The 23,983-nt window shown below is 46.3% G+C and overlaps 2 protein-coding genes and 1 long non-coding RNA gene across 15 annotated transcripts; all 3 read right to left on the bottom strand.

The window, feature by feature from the left end:
• Positions 1–7,067: 7,067 nt before the first annotated feature.
• On the bottom strand, positions 7,068–14,623 carry LOC112878786 (vacuolar cation/proton exchanger 1c-like). Its single transcript, XM_025943001.1, has 11 exons — positions 14,225–14,623; positions 10,636–10,703; positions 10,520–10,548; positions 9,738–9,934; positions 9,427–9,642; positions 8,640–8,771; positions 8,430–8,546; positions 8,287–8,340; positions 7,877–7,993; positions 7,650–7,740; positions 7,068–7,410 (listed from the first exon to the last, which is right to left on the bottom strand). Exons 1-11 carry the CDS (start codon positions 14,522–14,524, stop codon positions 7,388–7,390), a joined length of 1,344 nt encoding a protein of 447 aa, XP_025798786.1. The 5' UTR covers positions 14,525–14,623; the 3' UTR covers positions 7,068–7,387.
• A 1,588-nt stretch (positions 14,624–16,211) lies between these two features.
• Positions 16,212–19,433, bottom strand: LOC112876261. 8 transcript variants are annotated; one of them, XR_003225284.1, is made up of 6 exons: positions 19,059–19,431; positions 18,555–18,828; positions 17,691–17,807; positions 17,446–17,549; positions 17,195–17,330; positions 16,212–17,013 (listed from the first exon to the last, which is right to left on the bottom strand). It is a non-coding gene; the product is annotated as an uncharacterized LOC112876261 (long non-coding RNA). The 8 variants fall into 8 exon arrangements; XR_003225283.1 differs by having other exon boundaries at positions 16,214–16,541; positions 16,983–17,330; positions 19,059–19,433; XR_003225285.1 differs by having other exon boundaries at positions 16,214–16,531; positions 16,983–17,330; positions 19,059–19,433.
• Positions 19,434–20,919: 1,486 nt separating this feature from the next.
• LOC112874467 (DAR GTPase 2, mitochondrial-like) lies at positions 20,920–23,686 on the bottom strand. 6 transcript variants are annotated; one of them, XR_003224988.1, is made up of 6 exons: positions 23,077–23,686; positions 22,906–22,986; positions 22,628–22,766; positions 22,376–22,433; positions 22,075–22,113; positions 20,920–21,345 (listed from the first exon to the last, which is right to left on the bottom strand). XR_003224988.1 is itself a non-coding variant. In XM_025937812.1 (5 exons), the coding sequence occupies exons 1-4, from the start codon at positions 23,263–23,265 to the stop codon at positions 22,408–22,410; spliced, it is 435 nt and encodes a 144-aa protein (XP_025793597.1). In that variant the 5' UTR covers positions 23,266–23,686; the 3' UTR covers positions 20,920–22,113; positions 22,376–22,407. The 6 variants fall into 6 exon arrangements, 5 of the variants coding, with proteins under 5 accessions (XP_025793597.1, XP_025793618.1, XP_025793609.1 ...); XM_025937812.1 differs by having other exon boundaries at positions 20,920–22,113; XM_025937833.1 differs by lacking the exon at positions 22,628–22,766 and having other exon boundaries at positions 23,077–23,684.
• Between the last annotated feature and the right edge of the window lie 297 nt (positions 23,687–23,983).

Here is a 23,983-nt window from a genome sequence, read left to right as displayed (position 1 = left end):
CCATCTCACGACCCGGTCGATGCTGGCGCTCTGCTCCACCAGGAACTCCTCCACCTTGGCTTCCCTCTCTTGGAGAGATGCCTCCCGCTCCTGGAGCTTCTAGGTCCGGGTTGCTAGCTCTTCCTGATGGATGGTGAGGCTGGGCTCCCCCTTCGCCACGGCCGCCTCCCGATCCTCCAGGGCGGCGCGCTACTCTTCGATTAGCTTCAACGCCGCCTTGGCGTGGTTGGTCAGCTCGAGGGCGACCCTCGACCTCTCCTCCATCGCCAACTCCCGCTCGATGACCATTGCCTCCCACCGGACAGCCGCTCTCTCCCGCTGGGCAGCCGCCGCCTCTCGCTCAAGGACCTTCTGCAGCTGCTCCTGCAGGTCATCGTGCTCCTGCTTGAGCTGGGCGCGCTCCTTGGCATGGCAGGAGGAGACTGTCTTCATGCGGTCCCCCAGACGGCGCTCCCAGTCGGAGAGCCGGAGGCGCTCCACCTCCAGCTTCTCCCACTCCCGACGGAAGCCCGACTCTACCTCATCCAGCGCCCGCTGGGCCTTGACCAGGAGGCGGGGAAGAGGGATCTCCACCGGGCTCGGAAGAAGGTGCCTCCCGTACACCACCTCCGGCATGTCCTCCTGTGCGGGCTGGGGGCCGGAGCTGGGTGCCCCTGCAACCTTCGGTGCTGCTGCCTCTGCTGTCGCCACAACCTCCTCTGCAGCCGGTTCTGCTGGGGCGGCCTCTACCATGGTGTCTGGCGCCACCGCCGCAGCTGGCACTTCGGCCATCGCAGCAGGCCAGGTGGCCTCCTCCTGGGATGTGGCTTCCGCCCTCGGGGGTGCGGCCTCCGGCTCCGGACCTCCGGGTCCGGATTCTACTGGTGCTGGCGGGGGCGGAGCCCCTGCTGGTGCTGTCGCCGACTTCCCAGCAGGGGAGGATGGAGCTGGCTGGGGGCCGGACCCCCCCGGCCGGTGAATCGCTGGCAGGCGCGGTGTACGCGTCTGGAAAAAGGGGCCTAGCACACACCAACAGGGTTAGGGACTAGAAACTAAATGGAACAAAGAAAAGCTCGAGAAGGCTACTTACATGAAGTCAGGCCAGTCCCAACCTCCCTGAGCGATTGGGGGGGTCCTCCTTTCCTGTTGAGGACTCCTCGGACCTTTGGTGGGGGCCTCCCACTGCTGGCGCTCCTGGCGGCGGGGGCGGGGCTTGTGGCCCTGGTTCCGATGGTGGTGGTGGTGTCGCTGGGCGTCGCGTCGTTGGCGGCGGCGGTGGAATCTCCTGCGGCTGCCGCAGTTGCGGTGGAGGCGGCGGAGCCCGAGAGTTGCTCTGCCCCTCCGCCTCCGCCGTCTTCTGGCGCTTGGGGGCCGGCTCCCCCACGTAGGAGCCGTCACCACGCTGGAGCCTCCGGGACCTGGACCCCTCCTCCTGGCTGCTCCGGGCGATGGCTGCTCCCCGCGCCTCGTCGTCTCTCCAGGTCGGGGTGGCGCCCACACTTTGCTTGTGGCAGTGCTCGGGCTCCGGTTCTTTCCCTTTCCCGGCGGGGGCCGGACCTCTGTGGCTAGACCCGCCGGGACCCTGGCTAGTGCGTTGCTGGCGGTCGGGCAAGGTGCCGGGGATATGTATCCCACGGTTGGGGTCACCTCCTACCTGCCGGACCGCCAGGCCGCCCTCGTCAAGGGTCGGCATCGACGTCAGGATTGCTGACCGCATCGCCTGGTCCTCGCACAGGGCCTTGATCCCTCTCGGGAGGACCAGCAACTCCAGGGTGAATGCCTCACCGATCATCGCCCGGATTGCTGCCTCCAGCTCCGCCCTGGTGAAATCGGTGCTGGGCCCGCGTGCGACCCTGCAGCAGTCGTTTGGCCCCTTGTACATACAGGCTATCCTGGATAGCTGCTGCAGGGGGGCGATGCGGCGCTTCAGGAAATTGCCCAGCACCATCATGGACGTCAGGCCGTCCTTCGCCAGATTCTTGACCCAGTTCAGGACCGGGGCGAGCTCCACTGGCAACGACGGCTTGGCCTTCCAGGTGCTGCGATCACTGAGGAGCCCATCCGTCGGCAGCTCCAGGCGGTCATTGGCATCGGTCGCGGCGATGACCCAGCCGTCACGCCAATCCTCCCACTTGGCGCTGGAGAAGGCGCTGATGTAGGAGCTGGAAATCCCTTGCCGGAGCTGGAAGTAGTAGGCGCCGATCTCGTGCTTGCTCCTCCCTGACCCGACCAGGGCGTAGAAGTGCTTGAAGATGGCGGTGCAGGGACGAACCCCCACGAACATCTCCATGAAGTGGGCGAAGACCGCCACGAGGAGCACGGAGTGGGGGGTGAGGTGCTGAAGCTGAAGGCCGAACTCCTCCAGGAGCAGGAGGAAGAAGGAGGAGATCGGCGGCACCAACCCGCACATGGCGTACGAGTTGAACAGGACGAACTCCCCTGCAGCTAGGTCATTGAGGGGGATTTTGCCAGCCCGGATCCTCCCGACGAGCTCCGGCATGGTCCATCCCAGAAGGCGGTGCAGCGAGTCCAGCTGGATCTCGCGTTGCGATTGCGAGGGATGGATTGCAAAGGAGCAGGAAGGAGAAGAAATGCCGAGCGCAAGAAAGCAGATCGCAAATGTGCGAGTGGAGACGAAGGGGCGCTGCGGCGTCTGGAGAAGGCAAGAGCGTAAAGGTAGCCGAACTCTGCGGCGTCCCCTTTTAAGCAAAGCTGCTCACCTTTTTGAACTCCACGGCAACCGAGGAGAAGCCGAAGGGTTTGCTACACCAGGCCCCCGTCTCTCACCCTCTATGATCGGTGGGCCCTGGCCCGTCGGTCAAAGGAGCGGTTGCTGGAGGCGGGGAGGGGAAGGCGGAATCCGAACCGCCAGAGCCGCGGGACGGGCTCAAATAAGACAAGAACCTGAACCGTCTGGCGCGCGGAGCGCGGGCAGAAGGCGGGCCCCTCGGGGATCCTGCCAAGGGGAAAAGTCTTCCCTGCCCCTTCACGACAACCGCAACGCTGGGATATGGCCCCACCTGCGGTTCGTTCCTCACCCGAGGTGGGCCTGGGGGTCTCTGTCAGTACATACAGACAGGGGTATCTCCTGCTAGGGTGTCCGGCCCTGACGTGTGGGCCAAGCGTGTTGTGGTAGGCCCATGATCCGCCTCCACCACCTCCAAACCCTTAGAGCGCCGCTGTCGCCTCCCAGGTAGGGGCGTGATGGTGTCTGGCTCCAGCGTGTGCGCCAAGCGCATCGTGGTGGACGCGTGCCACCACATGCTCGGCCGCCTTTCCTCAATGATCGCCAAGGAGCTGCTCAACTACCAGAAGGTCATGGTAGCCCACTGCAAGGAGATCAGTCTCTCTGCAGGCCCTGTCTGTCAGTAAGTCGTCTGACAGGGTCTCCAACCAGATGGGCGTAAGGTTATCCGTGATCTCGCCCTGGTCCTATGGGTGACGGGGCGTACGGTCCGGGCCTAACAGCTGGGATCATGGTCTCCGGACCTCCCCCCGTGCTCATATAGGTCCGGCGCCTCCGCATGCCCACGAGGACAGCATGCACGGAAATGGCCTCCACAGTCCCGGACCCCCCAGGGGAGTCCGGCGCCGCCACGTGTGGGAGCCAAACCCCTCTGGGCCTGTCTATCCGGACTGGCCCCGGGGGGCCAGACCCCCCTTCCCCCCGGAAGGGGTCCGGCGCCGCCACGTGCCGCCTCAAGCTGCCCGGGAGGCGGCTGCGGGGCCAACCCTGCCACGTGCCCGTGGCAGAAGGCCCTCCGCGGGACGCCGGCCCAACTACTGCATTTATTGCGGGTAGGTGGACTGCGCTTGCCCAAGACAGGGCATGGCCTGCCCACGGACACGCTAGGCAGGTATGCTGACACCACGGTAAGCCCGCCTGTTTCCAAGGCGGCGCGTCGCATCACCGAGCACTGTGCGCGGGCAAGCAGCGTACAGTCAACTCACTGCGCCGCGCGTGTGAGCAAGGGGTGATGGCCTGCTGCAGGAGAGCTGAGGCGTGCACTGCCACAGTGCGCGCGGAGGCGACGACGAGGCGGGTCAGCGCAGCCCCTTCACCTATCAGAGGGTTCTAGCTCAACAGTGACAGCACGTCCTCCACTGTGTGAGCATTGACAGCAGGCACTGTGCCGGTAAGGCGGCACAAGACCATATCCTGGCTGTAGATACGCACATCAACTTCTCGATCGCGAGGACTACAGGAAGGAGCTGGAGAAGAAGATCACATATCTCTCATATTACAAGCTCCTGTTGGTCGGGCCCACTTGTCGGGATCCCGCTCAGTGTATGCACCTCTCTTAGTCTATAAAAGGGAGAGAGCACTTGTTAGAAAAAAAAACTTCCAGGTCCATAAGGTTCACAAGGCCCAACAATTTCCTAGGCTTCCCCAAGCAATACAACACTCAAGTGGACGTAGGGTGTTATGCTCCGGCGGCCCGAACCACTCTAAATCCTCGTGTCTTTCTTGTGTTCATCCGCCCTTTGATCAAGCGCTCCTACGTCTCCCCCAAACTCTTCCTAAACTAGGATTAGGCAGGTGCATTCCGCCACCCGGCTGGAGATTTCCTCCGACAATATAGATACTAGAGCACTTTTTAAAGAAGCTGTCAAATTAAGGTCCATTTGAACTATTGCAGAGGGACTGAGGTATAGATGTATATATTATTGCGTACGTATGACATTATTAGACATTGAGGCCAATGCTAATTTCAACATTTTTTTTGGAAGGGGAAATTTTATCAAATTCAAACATAGTTACATCGAGGTGATACAACAATGCTTGAAAAATTCCCAACCTCACACACAGCTTTAAAAAGCGAGAAAACAGGCACGCTAATTTACACATATGAAAGGATGCTATCTGTACTTGATGAAAAACTGGTAGGATCATTAATTTCAAGTAGCTCTATAGAACAATACAAGGTTAATTGATAATAAATCAGAAGCCGTGCAACACATTATCAAGAAAGTCATCAGATTCAGGCTTATTCAGGCACAATTTGGAAAAGTAGCAGGTCGTCCCAACATACATACATGTTCTTGAAAATCTGAATAGTAACGTCTAACAGCTTGGTGAAATTGATCAGTAAAATTCTTGCGTAGATGGCAAGTCAAGTGATGCAAACTTGATAATTAAACAGCAAAAAAATGCAAATGAATGCTTCTCAATCTGCTTCACGAATAGATCACGGTAAAGATGTATTGCAGTTTGTGAGGAGGAAACAGAAGCCAGAAAAATAAAAATCAGGGTTCGAAAATAGAAAGTTGGTAGATTTGGTTTGTCTGCAAGCATAAAACTTACTACTATGAAAAAGTTGGTTGGGCTACGGATAATCAGATGGTGAACAAGCACGTTTTGGTGAAGGCAAAAGAATACACTGAAGATGAACGATGTTTTCAGTTGTATGTTCTTGTTTTCACTTTTTGTTCAGCGAGGAACACAGTAAAAACTTGATCACGCGCCATATTAATTCGATCAGATCTAGTCTACTTTTCAGGTTGCATAGCACAAAGAATTTCCATGAGCTGGCAAGAAAAAACAAGAAAAGTAATTCCCATTCCCATAGAGTTCAGAAGCACTTCTCTTCTACCTTTGGACAGATTTCTCGAGCTAGGACACGAGGGAGAGACATGCAAGCTGGGCGCTATTGCGCAAGACCACACAGCCTGACCATAACCAGCGCATCGCCGTCGAGACCTATCCATATATGCATCTTCTTCTTCTACCTTGTGATTTGGACGAGATTATGATAGGCAAGGACAGCGATGCGGTGTCATATGGATTGGTTGCGCGGTCTTGAGCAAAACGCCCTCCCTCATGATGCAGATGAACTCATCTGGCCCATTCCTAGTGATCTAAAGAAGCTACATACCCCAGATCTTAATCATCATCGTCACAAGCACAAATGAAAGAATGCAGAGAATGCGTACCTGACGATAGTAGGCATCAGGAAGCAACACACACATGAGAGAGAGAGAGAGAGAGAGAGAGCCGACTTCGCTGTGCCTTTTCTACTCATCTTTTCTTTGACTATCATGCTAGGAAACGACGGAAGTCATGAATGTGCTGTGAGAATGTTATATACAGGGCTGCCTCCTGTCCTCTAGCAGAGTCTAGTGTAGGATTGGCTTCGTCCTCTGCGTAGCCAGCGTCTGATTCTATTCCACTTTAGACTCATGCCGCCATTTTTTTCTTCTGCTTTATTATTGAAGCTTAGTTTTCTCTATTTTTTTTTTTGCGAGGAAGAAGCTTAGTTTCTCCACCATCTGGTTCCTAGTGATTTCAATTGCATGCCGCGCGCACCTTCTTTTTTCTTTTACACTATGAGATTCCTACAGAAATAGTACTACTATTCGCTAACTACAAATCAGCGAGGAAAAAATGACCACAGATAAAGGTAACCTCAAATGACTGCATACAAAGTGAGGATATGTTTAGATGGGATACAGATTATAAGAATGTGGATGGTAGCTATAGATTATAAGAATCTGGATTTTAGATTATAAATAGTGGTTGTTTTGATCCACATATCTATTATATAAGGTAGTTGTAAGGTTGGTTGCTTCAAGGATCCTTGGTGGGATCATCTCCATCAAACCTTCTCTCCGACCAAACACATTTAGAACTGGAATGATCCTTGAAGTGCTTTGGAGTGCCTAGAAGATCCAGCAAACGGAAGTCACAATGCTTTCTTATCCATCCCATTTTACCATCCAAAAAACTGTGGATTCTACACTTGCCTAGAGCTTGCTCTGACATGTGTAGAATACATTCTTAGTTTGAGGCAGAAGACAACCTTGAAGGTACAGTTGAGCGCCTATCTGAGATTGGCAAACTCATGTATGTTGTTGAATCGGCACAACAAGCGGCAGCGTGGCTAGGAGCAGATGCAAGACAGGGGATATCCTTCAGGTGTTTCGTCACTCCGAATTATCAGATTTGGTTTAGTGAACTTGTTAGCAAGTTGATAGGATGTTTGTTGGTTTGTTAGGAGATTGTTGACTGGGCTCAACATAATGGTAGTGGCCGTGGTCGAGAATCACACGTAGTATCTAACAACCAGGCACTAACAAGCATAAGATGCAAAAACAATAGTTACATCACTTCCTAAAATTAGCTTCCTTGGAGCATCCGACCGCACTTAATTTGTCAGTAATATTAAGGGAGAAACAATAGAACGAGTCACATTTTGTCAGCAATACTTCCACAGAACGAACGGTCGCATGTAGTGTCAAATATGTTGGTCACCGTCGTGTTCAACAACAGCTTGATCATCAGGAGCTTCAGGGAACGCCAGTCTACTACCTTGAACTGACGTGCCTCAATTTCATTCCAAACATGGACAACATCTCTTTAAGCAGCTCAGGCATGAGCCTTCTTTGATTCAGCATCTCCTTAAGCAACTCAGGCATGTACTTTCTTTGGTGCTGAACAAAGTTAGCCCAAAAGTAGATTAGTGAAGGTATGACTTTTAGTAGGAATTTGACAAATCAAAACAATATGTTTTGATACATAATAAACCTTGTTAGAAATTGCACAGTTGTGAAAGCTTATGGTCTTTTTTTATATAAATTTTAAGTTCAGTAAATCTCCACATTTTGTTCAGAAACACGAGCATTTGCAAATATACGCTAAAAAAAAGGTTCCTACTGTTCAATGGGCTTACTTGGGAGGGCCTTTATGGTGAAGAAGCACACTGCTATTACAAGGTAACAAAGTGTCAAATTGAAGCCTTTCAAGTAATGCCATTTGTCATCCTGCATACAATTAACATCATCAAATACAGTCATAAGCAATGATCCATAATCTGCTCAAAAGAAAGATACACATTTCAAATAATATCAATTAGTTCTGCTTTTTTTCATAATCTATTTTAGCAGTTACTGTCATTACCTGAAGCATAAATGCTGTTGTAAATACAGTCATAACCAATGATCCAGTCTCAAGAAGATTCAAGTCGAGATCCATAGGGATGCCATTCACCCAAGATACAATCAGAATGATGGGCACCTGGTGATAAGTAAACTCCTTATCAGTGAAAATCGAAAAAGTTGAAAATGCCATTATGGACCAAATAGGGTAAAAAGATTGTATTACAGGTCAATGACCTATAGAAGAGTAGATGTATTGTCTTGCCTTGTTATATGACACAAACATTAAATTTGAAGAATTCAAATTGAATGTTCTGAAATTTTAAATCAGCAGGCTTTTGCGAACCAGTTAAGGGCAAGGTGTTGTTTCCAAAACAAGATGAGTAATTCTTAAATGTGTACTGAACAAGAAGAAAGATTCTCAATTCTCACCACAAGCAGCGAAATTTGAGTAGCCGAACCAAGAGCAATGCCCAGGGTGATATCCTACAAGACACATATAATCACATGATTCATTGAATAAGATAACTTAAATAACCGAAAGCACTCAGCAAAAGAACAAAATACATCCATACTATTTTGTTCTTGAAAGCAAATATGATAGCGCCTGCATGCTCAGCAGCATTTCCAACAATTGGAAGTAGAATAATGCTGATGAACCTGAGTGGAATACCTAGTGACTCTGATGCTTCCTGGAAACAAAATTGTCAAATAAACAGAGATCGCAGAAATAGCAAGGAAACGAATTAAAGGGCCTTGATGTATGTTCCCTAAAAAAGTTGTACCTCAATTGTAGTGACAATGTAATTAGATAGCACAGCAATGACTACAGTCATCCCAATCAACCAGATTACTGCACTGGCAAATCCTATAACTGAACTGCCATCATCATCATTGTTGGTGCTCTCTGAGTTGTCCTGCAATCAGTTCTTGGACACATCAGTAAACTGTTAGGAAATGAGTCAATAGGAGAATGTGAAGCATGGACAGCGATCCTTTCCTACTTTTTCTCGTTTTATTTTTCAGGAAAAGGAGGAAAGCTACATATGAATAAAATCAAATCCTACTAATAGGAAAATAAGCACTAGTGGACATACTAAAATCGGAGAAGAGTTCATGGTGCATATATACGAATTGTGCAGAGAGTCAAAACTATGTGCTTCATATTAACAACCACAATAAATTGTTTGACAATCCTAGAAGATAAAATTAAGCTGTTCATAATTCTGACTACAACAAGTTGAAATAGCTCTCATCATCCTTGGAGAAGATCTGAAAGAGACAAAAATATTTTTTCGAAGAGCTAACCATTAGTACTTCTGAAAAGGGAAATGCCTCTGGTCTCTATATTTTTCATTTCACATGATTCCCAGAACCCTTAGTTTGAGAATGTGGTGGTTTAAAGTACTTATTTATGTCCGATGTTTTAGGTAGTTGCTAGTTGGAAGCATAAATTTTGTTGTAATAAAAAAATCCCACTATAGTCGCTAATATTCTTCTAACTGACTAGATTCCACATTGCAACATACCACAAAAATCGCAAATAGACTCTTAGTAAACAAGGCATTATACCTCTCGCTCAAAAATTTGACGATGGGTTTTTAGCTGAAAGATGAGGCCTCCAAAGTAGGCAGTGAGCATTACAATGGCACTTAATCTTGATAATTCCAGAACCGAACCTGATGAACTTATGCTATCTCCAGTGCAATTGGTGTATTTAGACAGTAGAGGTAAGATGTGGCAGAGCACACCCAGCATCAGAAGGCCTATGCTCACATCTGCTTGTCTCTGTTAAAGAACATCAAAGAAAATTTTAGGCACATGTTATTCTGGCATCTATATTTCCAAGCTCTACCAATGGCACTTTGCAACCGCATCCTTACCCTGTCTAGCGGACGTTCTTTGCCCGTATTTGCAAGCCCACCACACAGGAGGGAAGAACCAAGAACAAGCAGCAAATTGGATAATATGGAACCTAAAAGTGACCACTTCAAGATTTCCATCTTCTCCTTATGCAGAGCAAAGAGTGCAATAATAAGTTCAGGTACATTCCCACATGTTGCATTCAGAATCCCACCAGCTGTAATCAAAATTATTCCAAATTGTGGAGGAATGCTAAGTAATAACTAATAAAGCTTTGCGATGAGAAAAGCACATGCATGAAAAAATTATTACAGGGGACTTGTGAACTAGTTCTAAATAACAAGTAGCCATAATTCATTTCGTATATCATAGAGAAACCAAAATTGGCTCCATGTGTTTTTTCAGTTGCTACATTTCAGTACGCATTTACGCTCAAAGCTAACAAAACTCCAAAAAATGGAAAGTAATTTGTGTTAGCCCTTTTCTGAATCACAAGCAATTTCATGTACTACCTTTTTGTTCTCGTGCACTCAAAACTAAGAATTTTTTTTAAAAAAAAGTTATTTGTGATACTCCTTTTCTGAATCACAAAATATGATGTTAGTACACTCAAAAGAATACCAAAATGGAAGTTGCTATGTCAACACATACTATAATATGTACTCCAGTATTTGAGTAGAAGGTCTTTTATCATGACTCATCATTTAACTGCACTAACATGATAGATGTGTGTGTGTGCAAAATTTCCTATCAGCACATTTTGCTGCATGGTATAAAGAAAAAAAATTAGAGATTTAGTTACCTGTTGGTCCTGCGGTATCGGCAATATGTCTGCACAACAGAGATCAGTCTGATGATGAGTAACAGAATAGCCAACCGCTCACTCAGGAAAAGGAAACAAGGAATTGAGTGATTTACTCGCTTAAGAAGCTCACACGTTCGGCAAGGGGGGCCATGCCTATCAAGCTGAAAACGAACACCCAGGCCTGCCGCAACAATTTCGCGAGGTAAGTGTGACGAAAAGAAAATCCAACTAGTTGGAGAGATTATAGTAAAATAAAAATAAGAAACTGCAAGCATTTTTGAACTTTTGCTGTGTGAATTTGTTTTGAGGTTATTTGTCGAACAATCCCTGTGCTTGTATATATAAGTGTGCCATCAAAAGTGCAGCAATCTCTAATGGTCGTGTTGCTCACATATTGCAACAGGAGAACAGAAGAATCTCTCCAGCCTTGCCAATCCCTTTCTTCGGATTGCAGAGGCACATGGCAGTGATTGTAAACTAGATTGAAGACTGTACTCCCTCCATCCTATGAAAAGTTCAATCCTAGCATTTGGAAAAAATCTCATAAAAAACTGCAATTCTAGGAATTGAACACGAAGTTCCTAATTTAGTGATCAGATCTGACTTGCAAGCCAATTTTAACTTCTATCCATGATTTTAGGAAGTCTAGTTAGTTGCATGCAGTCAATAAATGAGGCCATGGAGGTTATTTCACACCACCACTAATCTATTTGAAGAAAAACTAAGATTGCACTCTTCATGGGATGGAGGCATTACGTTGGAAGAGGTGCATATATTTTTTTTACAGTAATCACAAGATGATGAGCTACCTCCACTCCAATTTCAATTCCTATTTGGACATGGGCATGTAAATATCCTCCAATCTACTGTTTCATGAAATTTTCTTTCAGATAAGGGATTTGTTCGAGCTCAAAACAAAATCCTAGCAGAATTGCCCCAGCAAACAGGCCAGGTCTTACCCCAAAACTTGCACGAGATCATGCAATTCTCAAGGAGGAATAAAGTGGACATGTCAAAGGAGCGAGGAGCCCAAAACGAATCTTTGAAATCTCAAGTTGCAGATGTCAAGGCACCATGAGCTGACAATTGTCTTTTGCATCGATCAAGTCGTGGGTAGGCTAATACGTTCTTTGACTAATCATCCTATGACCGCATTTGCTAGCTACTAATCCATAAGTTTATTTATTCTGTATTTAAATCCCCGTGTGTGGCATGCCTCCAATTTTTTCGAATGCCTATCATCTGTCACATATCCACCCTTCAAAAAATCAATCACGCATCTCAACTTTTTCAGATGAGCACGACAGGAAAGTTCTATACACAAAATATGTCAATTCTAACAAGGATTATATTGGATGAAATTAAGCAGACCAAAACTTTTTGAGATAAGTTGGCAGCACAAGTAAAAAAGGATCATTGAAAATAATAAAAAGAAAAAACACAGAAAATGGTAGCAGTACTGTTTGAAATTCAGCAGCTCCACATAGCAAATAACTGAGTTTCGCTGGTTATATTCTAAAGGAGGCGTTAGGGTAAAATAAGAAGCATTCTACAAACACTACGGTTCTAAACCACTTTGCAAGCAAAAGACAGAATGCTTGGGTAAGCAAGGAAATCCATGGAGCCAGCATCGAAAGATCCACAGCTCTTGTACTACTCTAGACCCCCAGGAGCCGTGACAAACTGACAGGGACACGACAGGTGCACGGCTTACCTGCCTGATGTGGTCGTGGATCACTTTTTTTTTTCCTTCAGGCACGTCACAATCTCCCGACCCCAACCCAATTGGGGAGATATGGATTGACAGGTGTGCCATCTGCTGCCGCTTTATAAACAACAACAGCAGCTTGCCTGCCTGTCTCGTTTGTTCTACCAAAAGCTAGCTAGTATTAATCAGTTAGGCTCAGGCAGGCAAACACTTCCTTGGCCCTCCACGGCCGCAGGAGCCGCTTGAAATATCTCCATGGCGTGATAAGTGCAGTGAAATGTCTACATGGGCACCTTTCTTTTTTTTCATACATCAGATCCGTGCAACATCTAACTGAAATCTTAGAGGGATAATTAATCATGTTGGTAACCAAACTGAACTTTGTAAAAGTTTATGCAAAGTGTGCCCACATATTTTGCATAAACCCATTTAAAATAGTAGCAATTTTTCAACAAAACAGTAGGAGTTCTACCGGTAAATTAAGGAGAAAATCAACAAGGCATGTGTATGATATTTTCAGTGATAGCAGCTGCTGCTTTGCTAAATTACGAGCTGTCCCTGCCACGCCATTGACATTGCTTACTTACTCTGAGCTACCCTTTCATGGTATTCTCCAGCTATTTTGAATTGATATGCTGAAACCAACCACTCACGTCTGTATCTCCTAGTTGCACCCAAAGCTGGGCGCATGGCATTCGATCCCTTGGATGTCACTCTTTAGAGCCTTATTTCCACGGAACTGGAATTTTGCAGCGGGGGACCATACTTCTACTTTTGCCACATTTTACAAATACTAGAATCGAATCGCACATTCTGAATGAGCTGTCAAGTTATTCGATGTGTTTCAATCTTGCTTGCTTCTAATATTTGAATGTGGAACAGACTAGCGAATTTTGCTGAGGAAACAACTGTAAGAGTCATCAAAAGAAAATTAAGGAAACACCTTCAGACTTATGGCATTTGCTTGGAAAAGATTCATTGCTATCCTAGGCATGAAATCGACAAGAACAAATCACACCGCATCCAATGCAACCTTGTCGACATGCTGTGAGCACCTCTGAACCGTACCCTCACCAAACACCAAATGGCAACCATATACTACTTGCGGTTGCGGCACAACAAGGGATTGGACGATGCCGTATGAACTACAGCGCTAACTAACCTATTTGTATATGTATGTATGTATGTATATATATATATCCAATTCAAATGAGTGAATGACGAGCGTACACAAGAAAAGACAGAAAAATAATGCTCATCCTATGGGCTCTTGGACTCAATAATCAATCGCAAAACCCTGAAAGTATAGGAATGTCCTTCTAGCATGCCAGGGAGCTGTGGGCACCGTTGACTTGAAGGCTGGCCACCATTTCCATTCACCAGCACGGGCAAAGTTAACTGCATGCATCCATTCTAAAGCTCATGGTCATCGATCCAATCGACCTAGTTTTATTTACCACGCATGTGTTGTGTTCATCCCTCCGTGACGGTGACAACTGACAAGAAATTAAGGAGCAGGGATTTGAGTGGGGAGAAAGCAGGTATAGCCGTATGCTATCGTCTACCTCTATCCCTCCTATGGCGCGTGGCGTGGAGCGACGACGTGCAGCGATCGCGTGCGAGGAGCGTGTCGTCCGTCCTCGGCGAAAGAGGAAGCTGCTGGCCGCCTTCGCCGCGCCGCCCGTCGACGTGGCCACGCATACGGCTCATCACCACGAAACGTAACTGCCTACGTACATACGAGTTCCGATGGAGGAAAGAGACAAAAGCTTTGCACGTTCCTATCGTCTAGGAGTAGTCGATTTCCTACGACCTCGTGCGCGGCGCGACGTTTCCATCAATCTTGTTGCTTAGAGTTAGAGCAGAAATAAATGCCGGTGATCAAGAGAACAATCGCCGGCAAGTAATTACTAGCTAGTTGATAGTGCCGATTAGCAAGCCAGAATTAATCTACGCGGACTCAGGAGATCAGGGGTGAGGTAACTGTTGCGTACCCGGCCGAGGCGGAGGAGCTGGGCGGCGACGGCGAGCGGCACGGCGGAGAAGAGCGGGAACAGCCTCGTGCCCAGGAACACCTCCTGCAGCTGCGCCGCCGCGAGCCGCGCGCCCCGCCGCACCCGCGAGGACGCCGTCGTCGCCCCCGCGACCCGCTCGTCGTCCGCCACGCGCCCCGACGTGGACGTCGCCCTCCCGGCCTCCTCCTTGAAGGCGCCGGCGGCGGCCGCGGCCAGCAGCCCGGTCTCCAGGAGATCTCCTGCCGCCGCGCCGCCGTCGCCGCTCTGGGGAGGCGCCATGGCAACGGATCGACTAAATGGGCGGGCGCGCGATGGAAGGAATGCACGGATTGACCTGAGCGACGCCGAAATGTCTCGGCGCGGGCGATGCAGCGCCGGGTCTTCAACCCCTACACGTTTCTATAGACACGTTCCACGGCCGCGCGCGCCCCCTGAAACTTTATTCTTTTTTTTCTTTATTTCATTTATTCGTTGATGAAACCGTCAAAAGGCTGTCAACGCAGTAATTTCGGTACGAGAGTAGCAGTCGACAACAGTAACACGGAATAATTAATTAATAATTTGGTTTTGACTATATAAAATAAACTCATTTTCGGCATATCAGTATAGTTCATAAACAAATGGGAATCAAGATACCTTATTAGTTTTCCGACATGCTAAACATGTGGGGAACGTGCGTGCGGTCGTGGTACCCGGTCTTCACACTTCTTTGTTAATGGACTAGCTAGCTAGATCCTCGCTAAGCCTAGAGCGAGGGAATTAGCTCTGCGTGCTGATTGGTTTCTAACGCAAACGCAAACGGTATCGGGTCACGGGGAATGATTACAGAATAAGAGCTCCTTGGGTTTGAAGAGGCTGACTGGCTGAAAGGGATTGGGACATTCGAGAATCCCTCCAGGTCAAAATCTCTATCAATCTCATCCGGTCCTCCTAATACTTTTGGAGAGGGAATTAACCGAAAAAGTTCTAGAAGATTCTTGTTTGTTTGGTCCTCTAAAGTTAGCCGGCTACCACCACCATATCGCAGCAGGAAGCATATAGAGGACCACTGTGCTAACTGATTATATCTTGTTTGATACATATTAATCCCCTACAATTATTCGTACATATCCGGAGGGACAGAGAGATTGAGGTGAAAATTTAGTTCATTTTCTTCTCTAGTCCATATATATTGGGAGAGAACGTGTTTATTGAGACAAGATCAATCAGTTCAGTTAGTTCGATCACCCTCTCATACGTGAGCGGTATCTATTAATAATGTTGAATTTGCACTAGCTTGATACTTGATTGCAAGGTAACCGATTAGGGTCTAATCAAACCAAACACATTTATCATAAACTTTGTTTTTACGATTAGTTAACGTCCCAAAATTACCGAACCAAATACTATCTTTTAAGCAATTCCAACCATGCAGCGCGAGAGCGATTCCAACTATTAGGGTTGAATCTCGATACCTATCTTTTAAGCAAGTGCGAGTAACTTTCAGTGGTTGTTGGATGGCAAATTTTTAGATCGTGTGCATGCAGCGCTTTATGCGTTATCTAACAAGACGATGTGACAAACTAGAAAGAGTAATAATTCACTAATACACCGGAGACGAACGGCCTCCTTCAGGCCATTGGCTATACGTGTCTGCGCGGCGAGTCTAGTGATGACAAAAGGTGGAGAAGACGACAGCTGATAATCTACGGGCTTCGGTTGCCACAACCTATCCATTCGGAACTCAAGTCTACACTACACTAGAAAATTGTAAAGTTGGAACGTGAAATGTTTCATATTTGATTCAACACTTTTTAGTTTGAACTTATACATAGATAAGCCAAAGTTATGATATTGGAATGTGAGATGTTCTAATGCAGTTAACATTTTCAAAGCAGAAACACTTTTCTTATTTTCTCAAAATATAAACAATACTATTATTTTGAAAATGTTCTTCTAGATATTGCAACATGTTTGGTTATGTTCATAAAGCAAAGATTAGGCACACCATATCTTATATAACAGTCATAATTTTTCTACATAAAATAGGCATATGCACTCCATTACTTGTTAACTTAAATAACATACTCACGCAGTGCAAAAAATGTCAACTTTTAATCACAATCTTTTCCTAAGGATGCAACCCAAGCTAAAGCAGGGAGACTGCCAGCAATACCCATCAAATGATTGTAATAATTCGTCTCGTCTTTTGGTTATTGTAATTCTGGCACATCAGCCATTGACGATGGTTCTTCATCATCAAGCTTCTTAACAGAGACCAGCAGAACGTCTCTCTATGTTGCTTTCCTAAATGTTCCTTGAAAAGTGAAATGAAAACATATGAGATCTCTAGAGATACATTGGTAATCCACCTTTTTGGATTTTTAGTGCACTGAACACCACACAAATATCCCAAAAAAAAGAACAGAGGCGGCAATTGAGCTCAGTGAGATAAACATCTTTGAATCTGCATACAGTTCAATTTTCTTGTAAGTGGTGTTCAATTTTTTGGCAAACTGTAGCTCAAACATTCTCCAGAACAGATACGGCAATTGAGCTCAGTGAGGTTATTGTTGTTTTCTTTCATTATTTGCAACTGAAGAATATACATCCATTGCCCTAGATAAAAATCAATCATATGAGACGGTGGGCATTATATATCAAACCATGGCCGAAACTAGCAAATCAAGACACAACCAACACATTGACTCGGAGAAAATTAGTAGAAAAACAAACAATATGGGATGGCACCACACACCTTCGATGGTGGGACTTGCAAGCGATTGGCCCTAACATCAAAACGATATTTGAGGCTCCGCATGAAACACATTGCAGAACTTTAGAAAACTGACAATTTCGACTGCATTCTTGTTTTGCTAAGTTCAATATAACTTTATGTTACAGTTAGAACTCTCATAGAATATTTCATTGCTTGCAAAACACTGCAAATGATTTAAAAAACATGCTTACCCAAGAAAAAAAGAATAAATGCCATGAAACATGCATAAATACTGCCAGTAGAGAGCAAGAGCATAAATGCTTGAAAGGTAATCAATCTATCACAACTGTACGCCATCATCTTGTCTCTCAATGCAAGTTTTAATATCTGCAGACATATAAATCAGTTGGGTTAATCCAGCTCTAATGTATCATTGTGCAGCTAACAATTCCAAAGGTTCCCAAGGCAAAAAAAATCCATTCGAGGATGTTAGGGTTCTTACCAACAAATTGAATCAATTCCAAGTCCTTCCAATCCTTGCCAATCTCAGAAGGATTCCCACTCGATCAACAATTTCATGGCTAGCTGGCACCCATCTCCTGTGCTCTTTGCAACCAAAGTTCATTCAGCATGTATCCATTCATCCATATCCGTAACATGAATAGACGATGGGTTTAGTTATTGATTAAAGCAGGTGGCAAGAAATGAAACATAATGTCGATTTCAGGATGGTTGTCATGTTCTTACAGGATCTGAAGGAGAGTCACTGCAGTTTCACTCGGCCTTTTTGTCGCTTGGGGAGCCTGCCAGTTCCACATGCTGCGCCGCCACTCTAACGTGTGCCGCCCACATGCTACTCCGGATCTAGCGACATTGGTATGTTTCATTAAAAACATGTTTCCTTGTTTATGTAGAAAAATCACAAAGTGAATGGAAAGTTCTTAAAACTTGGGACTAAATCACACATTAGGTAAAGAAGTTTGAGATCTGTAGGAGCTTCTGAAACTGAAAGAGTAGACCATGGTGCACATCAATCTGATTATAGTGGGAATTTTGATGAGCAGTTAAAAAAAATATGCACTAACATATGGCTCTTAAGGTGTTAGCTCTCTACATGTGGCTCTGAAAGCTAGAGCTAGGAAAAAAAGGGAAAGCTGAATATAAGTTAAGTGATAAATAAAATTTATTAATCCTTACATGATTCACTATGCTTGGTATTTTTAAGAATTAACTGAAGTCATAGAACCAAAGAAGCTAGGCAAACAACAATTATTAAGATATTCAGGAAACATACCCACTTCATATATTAAATTCAGACAATAAGTAGAATGGTATTCTATTGTAATGACAAAATGGGAAAGCACACTAAATAAATTTGATAATGTTTTTACTCCTAGCAACATTTTATTGTTCTTTCTGCAAGTAAATAAAACAGTGACAGCCTTATTTCCAACAAAAAGCGATACAAAAAGCAAACTAATTACTATAGAAGATGGAACCTGAGATGGAACTTCTACTCATGTTATTCACAGGGAAAAGTCACTGCATCCAGACTAATCTAGGGCAATAATTGCAAACACATGGAAAGGAACACAGGAGGAACAAACTCACCCTGAGATGCTGCTGCTCAAACCCAAGAAGCTTGCTGAAGTCATAAGAAAAAGCACGAGATGTAATCACAATGTCCTTCTACTGATGCAAGGCACAACAGGCACTGAACATAAACAATCGAAAAGGCCTAGAGATAAGAGCATTAGATGCAATCACTCAATAATCACGGCATGAGATCAAGCAAAGGAAGGATCCAAATCAAAATCAGTTGAGCCACCTTCCTGCAATGGGCGCTCCTAGGCCTAGGTAGCCGAATCTATGGCCGCCTCTGCACCTGCACCAAAAGAGCAAGAACTGGCAGATCAGGTCAAGGCACAGCAGATTCAAAGCAGCACAAAGAGGAGTGCGCAAAGGGCTGGAGCTCACAGATCTGCACGCAGGGGTTTGCGACGAGAAAACAGGAGGAACGGAGATAGGGAATCAAAAACTAGGGTTCATAATCGAGGGGAGAGGACGAATAAAGCGGGGGAAGGATATGCGATGAGCAGGGGGAACTTATCTCACCCATGGCTGGCGCGCGCATCGAATCCTGGGGGGGCGTCCTCGCCGACCGCTTCGGCAGAGAAAGGAGGGGCAGCGCACACGCATACAAACGCCGCGCGACGCCACCCGGGGACTGTTCCGATGGGGGTCTGGACGGATGAAGGGACACGCCTACATGGCCTACCCAGCGGAGCCATCGTGCCCCTCGCCCCTCGCATCCTTGCCGGCACCACCCAGAGGCCGAGGCCGCCCACTGTCCAGCGGGTCCAGCAGAGCGCTGGCCCACCGCTCAGCAGCACCGGACGCTGCACGGCCGGCGTACAAGCGCCGCCACGGCCCGCCTCGCCCCTCGCCTCCTTGCCGGCAGCACCCAGAGGACGAGGCCAAGGCCGCCCGCTGCCAAGCGGATCCAGCTGAGCGGTGGCCCACCGCTCAGCAGCACCGGGCGCCGCCGCGGCCCGCCCCACCCCATGAGGCCTCCGTCGCCCCTGCGCGCTCCTTCCTCCCGCCGCTGTCGCATACGCGCTGCGCGACACGCGTCCATTTTGGAGTCGTGGGATGCGGGAAGAAGAGCAAAGGCAGTGGATTTTAATCAAGCTTATGTGCTACAGCATTGCTGCCAAAATACTGCTCCAGTAAACTTAGCCGTGTGCTTCGACGAAGCTTCCGTGCTTCTGTTGCCATGTGCGCCGAGCCTGTTCAGTTCGCAGGCTATAAAAAAAAAAACCGTAAACGCAAAATTTTCAAAACAATCTTACTAATTTGAAGTACTAAATGAAATCTATTTATAAAACTTTTTGCATGGATGGGCTGTAAATCGCGAGACGAATCTAATGAGCCTACTTAATCCATATTTTGCAACAGTGATGCTACAGTAACCATCCGCTAATTATTGCTTAATCATGGATTAATTAGCATCATTAGATTCGTCTCGCGATTTACAACCCATCTGTGCAAAAAGTTTTGTAAATAGACTTCATTTAGTACTTCAAATTAGTAAGATTTCTTTGCAAAAAGTTTTTTACATTTACAGCTACGGAAACTAAACAGGCCCTTGCTATCAAAGTGGTATATATACAGTGTGGATGTCAAGCTCAGAGCTGAGTTTTGGTTGGTTAGGACTTGCACATCACATCAGCACATATTGTCAACACTTGCGTGTAATTCTTAGGTATTCGAGCTGATGTTTAGTACCATATCCGTCGTGATGCATGAATCATGATGGTCATATTAAAGATCAGATGTCAAAAAAGCCAAAGTCAAACGATGCGCGACTGTCTCTGCGATCAAGCATGCATGTAAACTGGCACATACTTGTGTATTTTCTCTTTAAAATCAACTTTTGGTGGAAGAGCCTACGTCGTCTCTACACTAGCAAATCTGGCGAAAACACATTCAAAACGTTTTATAACGCAAAATTGGTCATATTAAATATCAAATTTCCAAAGGCCAAAGTCAAACATTGCGCAACTATCTCTGCAATCAAGCATGTAAACTGGCACATACTTGTGTATTTTCTCTTTAAAATCAACTTTTGGTGTAAGAGCTCATGTCGTCTCTACACTAGCACCTCTGAAAGAAAAAAAGTTACAAAACGGAAAATTGGGGATTGATACACAAGGTGGCACTAGGAGATGCGGGTTAACTCACACACAAAACACGTTTTTTCATGTCTCCAGATTCATGTCTCTGATGTGAAGTCACAAGACACGATTTTTCCGCATCTCCTATGAGAGAGGTCATTGGAGACGCATTCTTACAAATCCGCGTCTCCAAGAACCCTCATATAGGAGAGATGCATTTTTACAAACCCGCATCTCCAATGACCCTCGCATCCTCGCATAGGAGACGCAGGTTCCTATGATGAATTAAAAAAAGAAACGAAAAAGGACATTATATACTCTTATATACATCACATATGCACATGCTTTATCCATTCTTTACATCACAATTCCACATGCTTTATCCACTATATACATTACATCCTAATCTATTTAACTCATACAAATCCACTATATATAAATCACAAATACACAGGTTTTATCCATTATATAAATCACAAATACTTTCACATGTATTCTAACATACACTATGACAAACACTCTGTTGTTTCTATGAATCACAATATAAAACTCTCGGAAGCAAGCCCAACTTCTTTAAGTGGAGTAAGTGACCTCGTGATGAAGTACCGATCAAGATAATAAAAGAAACGTGAGAGCCACCGAACCATCACTTTATGGTTTGACCACCTTTGCACTAGCTCCCTCAACATAAACTCATCATGCTTCTCCCTTAACGAAGGCAGTACCTGCACAAAGTTAAAGTTAAGTGAAAAAACATGCAAAATTTAGCTTCCTACCATAAGCTCCTTAAACATGTTTAACTTCTACCCATTAAAAAGGTGTTGCAAGCTTGCAAATTGGTATTTTATATATGGTCATATTTAACTACAAGGAATGAACTCCAATGTACAAAGGATAAACACAAAACTGTTGCTAATGTAAAAGAGAGCATATTATCTACACATACATTCAGAGTCTGCATGCAAGAGTTACTAGAAGCAAATAATCAGCACGACATATATTGCTAATGTGAAACAGGGCATATTTTCTTGATGCCGCACATCTTGGAATCAACAATTTTGAGATGCAAAAGAGGGCATATTTTCTTTAAGTCAGGTTTCTATATTGCTAATGTGCTACACTTGGAGCAGAAAACATCTCAACATGTGAAACTATATATGCTAATAATGGACCGAGGGCATAACAAAAAATTTGAGATTAGATAGGTCAAAACACAAATAAAGAAACATAGTTAACAATTACATGGTATACTTTGGGTGTTAGATATCAATCTATGTTTACAGGCTTACGGAATATCAGAAAACAACAAATAATAGAATAATCACAAGTGATTGCAGTGGATCACAGTTGCAACTTCCAAGTACATGCCTACATTTTCTCCATTCAATCACATGCATACATATGCACTCCAACATAGATGAAAAAGGGGGTGAATAGGAAAGGGGGAGACTTATCTGCAGTGCACACGGTCGTAAGTTCACCTGCTCAAATCCCTGCAGGAGGAAAGTGCAATCAGCAAGAACCAGCGTGAATAGAGTTCAAGTGCAACACAAATGCAGCATATGATTTATGCAGCTTGACTAAATGCAAGAAGCAGGATTCAAGGATATATACTTTGCAATGTCACCAAAGCAATAGAGCAATCTTCCCAAGGAGCAGAAGAAAACTACCAAATATAAATAACAATAGAACATGTAAAGTGACTCGATTACTCATACATGTACATCATATCACTAAATAAATACGAAGACTGACCCCAACAAGCAACTGGAGCCACTTCGGTCCCTTCACATGCTTCTAGACAAAAGGATCCCTGTTCCAAAGGAAGCAACAAAAATATCTCAATTTCTGGGCACCGGGTTGCCTACTGATTCAACCCCAGAATCAAACAAGGGACTGAGAGTGACACTCATCAGGAGTCGGGATATCAGAATTAACAATCATAACAGAACCAAAGGAGATGAAACACAAATAATAGAGCAGCAATAACCAATCGGTATATATCACCTGCTGCCCCAATTCCCCCAATATGATGCATTGCGTTAACAATGGCAGACTTGCCAACGTTAGGAATTCCGATGAGGAGGACTGTTCCCGTGCAATCACTCTCGCCATGCTTGATCCTCGATCGCACAACACTCAATAACTAAATAACAGTAAAAATATGCTAGCGCAATCAGACAAGACATCTGCGGTAGCATCGAATCAAAATCGCCTACCCAAATGTTAAAATCTATTTACTACTTAGATAAACTAGCTAGTACTCCACAAGCGACGCTCCTTACCTCCTTGGTGCTTTCCCTCTTGTGCGAATTGACCGCAATGCACGGGCAGGTCCTCTTCTTCTTCATGTACGCCATCCACTTCTGCACCACCGCGAGCAGCCCACGTACATCAGAATTCAGAACCAGCCGTCAAATTTCCCCAATAGCAGTGCAGGGTTCGACTTGATTTACCTTGATCTCGTACGCCTCAGCCAGATCGCCCTTGTTGAGCATGTAGACCTGGCGGCCATCAGGCTCCACAGGCCTGCGGAGGTGGAGAGGCTCGAACGCAGAGGAGGCGGGTACGCGCGCGACGCGGACCTCGAGGATGAGGTCGACGAGGGAGAGGCGGGCGCGTATCGCGCGCTCGGCGGAGTCCATGTGGCGCCCGTACCACGCGCCGGAGACCTCACACACTGCCGCTGCCAATCAAACATGGGGCGTGAGGACGGACGCCTCCGCCCCGCCTCGAACTCCTGTGTCGGGCAGCCGCGTGGAGCTCCCGCACCTCCACCCCGCGTCGATCTCCCGCGCCGGCAGGCCGCCTCATCACGCGCGTGGAGCTCCCGCTGCCGGCAACCCGCCTCCGGATCCACCCGCGGTCGAGCTCCTACGTCGGCCGGCCATCTCGGCCCGGGCCTCGAGCTCCCGCCGCTGGCAGTGTAGGAGGTGGCGGCGGGGGAGAGAAGGGAGGGGAGGGGAGGGTGCGGCGGGGGAAGAGGGGGAGTGGGCGACGCGGCAGGGGAGAGAAGGGGCGATGCGACGCGGCGGAGGATTTGGATCGGGAGGGAGACTCGCAGAGATGAGATGGACGCCAGAGAATTTAACTATATTGCATACGGGTCCGGATTATATACCAAGACGCGTGTTGGGTATCCGCATCTCCGAAAATTGACAAACTTATACTTACGAAGATGCGGGTTGTTACCGTGCGTCTTCAATAAATTATAGGAGACACGTATAGAAACCGTATCTCCTGTGATGGTGTCTTCCTTCTTACATAGTGTGGAGTATAACCGAAGATACATATATCTGCTTGATGTCATATCACATGGTCCAAATTAAAATTCTTCCAAACCACACCCTCTACCTCATCAGA

This window comes from Panicum hallii, chromosome 1 (genome assembly GCF_002211085.1).
Source record: "Panicum hallii strain FIL2 chromosome 1, PHallii_v3.1, whole genome shotgun sequence".
Classification (NCBI taxonomy): domain Eukaryota; kingdom Viridiplantae; phylum Streptophyta; class Magnoliopsida; order Poales; family Poaceae; genus Panicum; species Panicum hallii.
This window is presented reverse-complemented; position numbering and strand designations above follow the sequence as displayed.

Bases quoted from the DNA above. Each gene is read 5' to 3' on its own strand.
- LOC112878786 (XM_025943001.1), bottom strand. From the start codon at position 14,524: ATGGCGCCTCCCCAGAGCGGCGACGGCGGCGCGGCGGCAGGAGATCTC. The intron at 9,935-10,519 runs GTAACTAAATCT...TTTTGATTACAG, and splicing joins CGATACCGCAGGACCAACAG to CTGGTGGGATTCTGAATGCA. The intron at 9,643-9,737 runs GTAAGGATGCGG...GTTCTTTAACAG, and splicing joins AAGAACGTCCGCTAGACAGG to AGACAAGCAGATGTGAGCAT.
- LOC112874467 (XM_025937797.1), bottom strand. From the start codon at position 23,265: ATGGACTCCGCCGAGCGCGCGATACGCGCCCGCCTCTCCCTCGTCGAC. The intron at 22,987-23,076 runs GTAAATCAAGTC...GCGGTGGTGCAG, and splicing joins CTGAGGCGTACGAGATCAAG to AAGTGGATGGCGTACATGAA. The intron at 21,346-22,074 runs ATAAGTCTCCCC...AACTTTGTGCAG, and splicing joins TACGACCGTGTGCACTGCAG to GTACTGCCTTCGTTAAGGGA.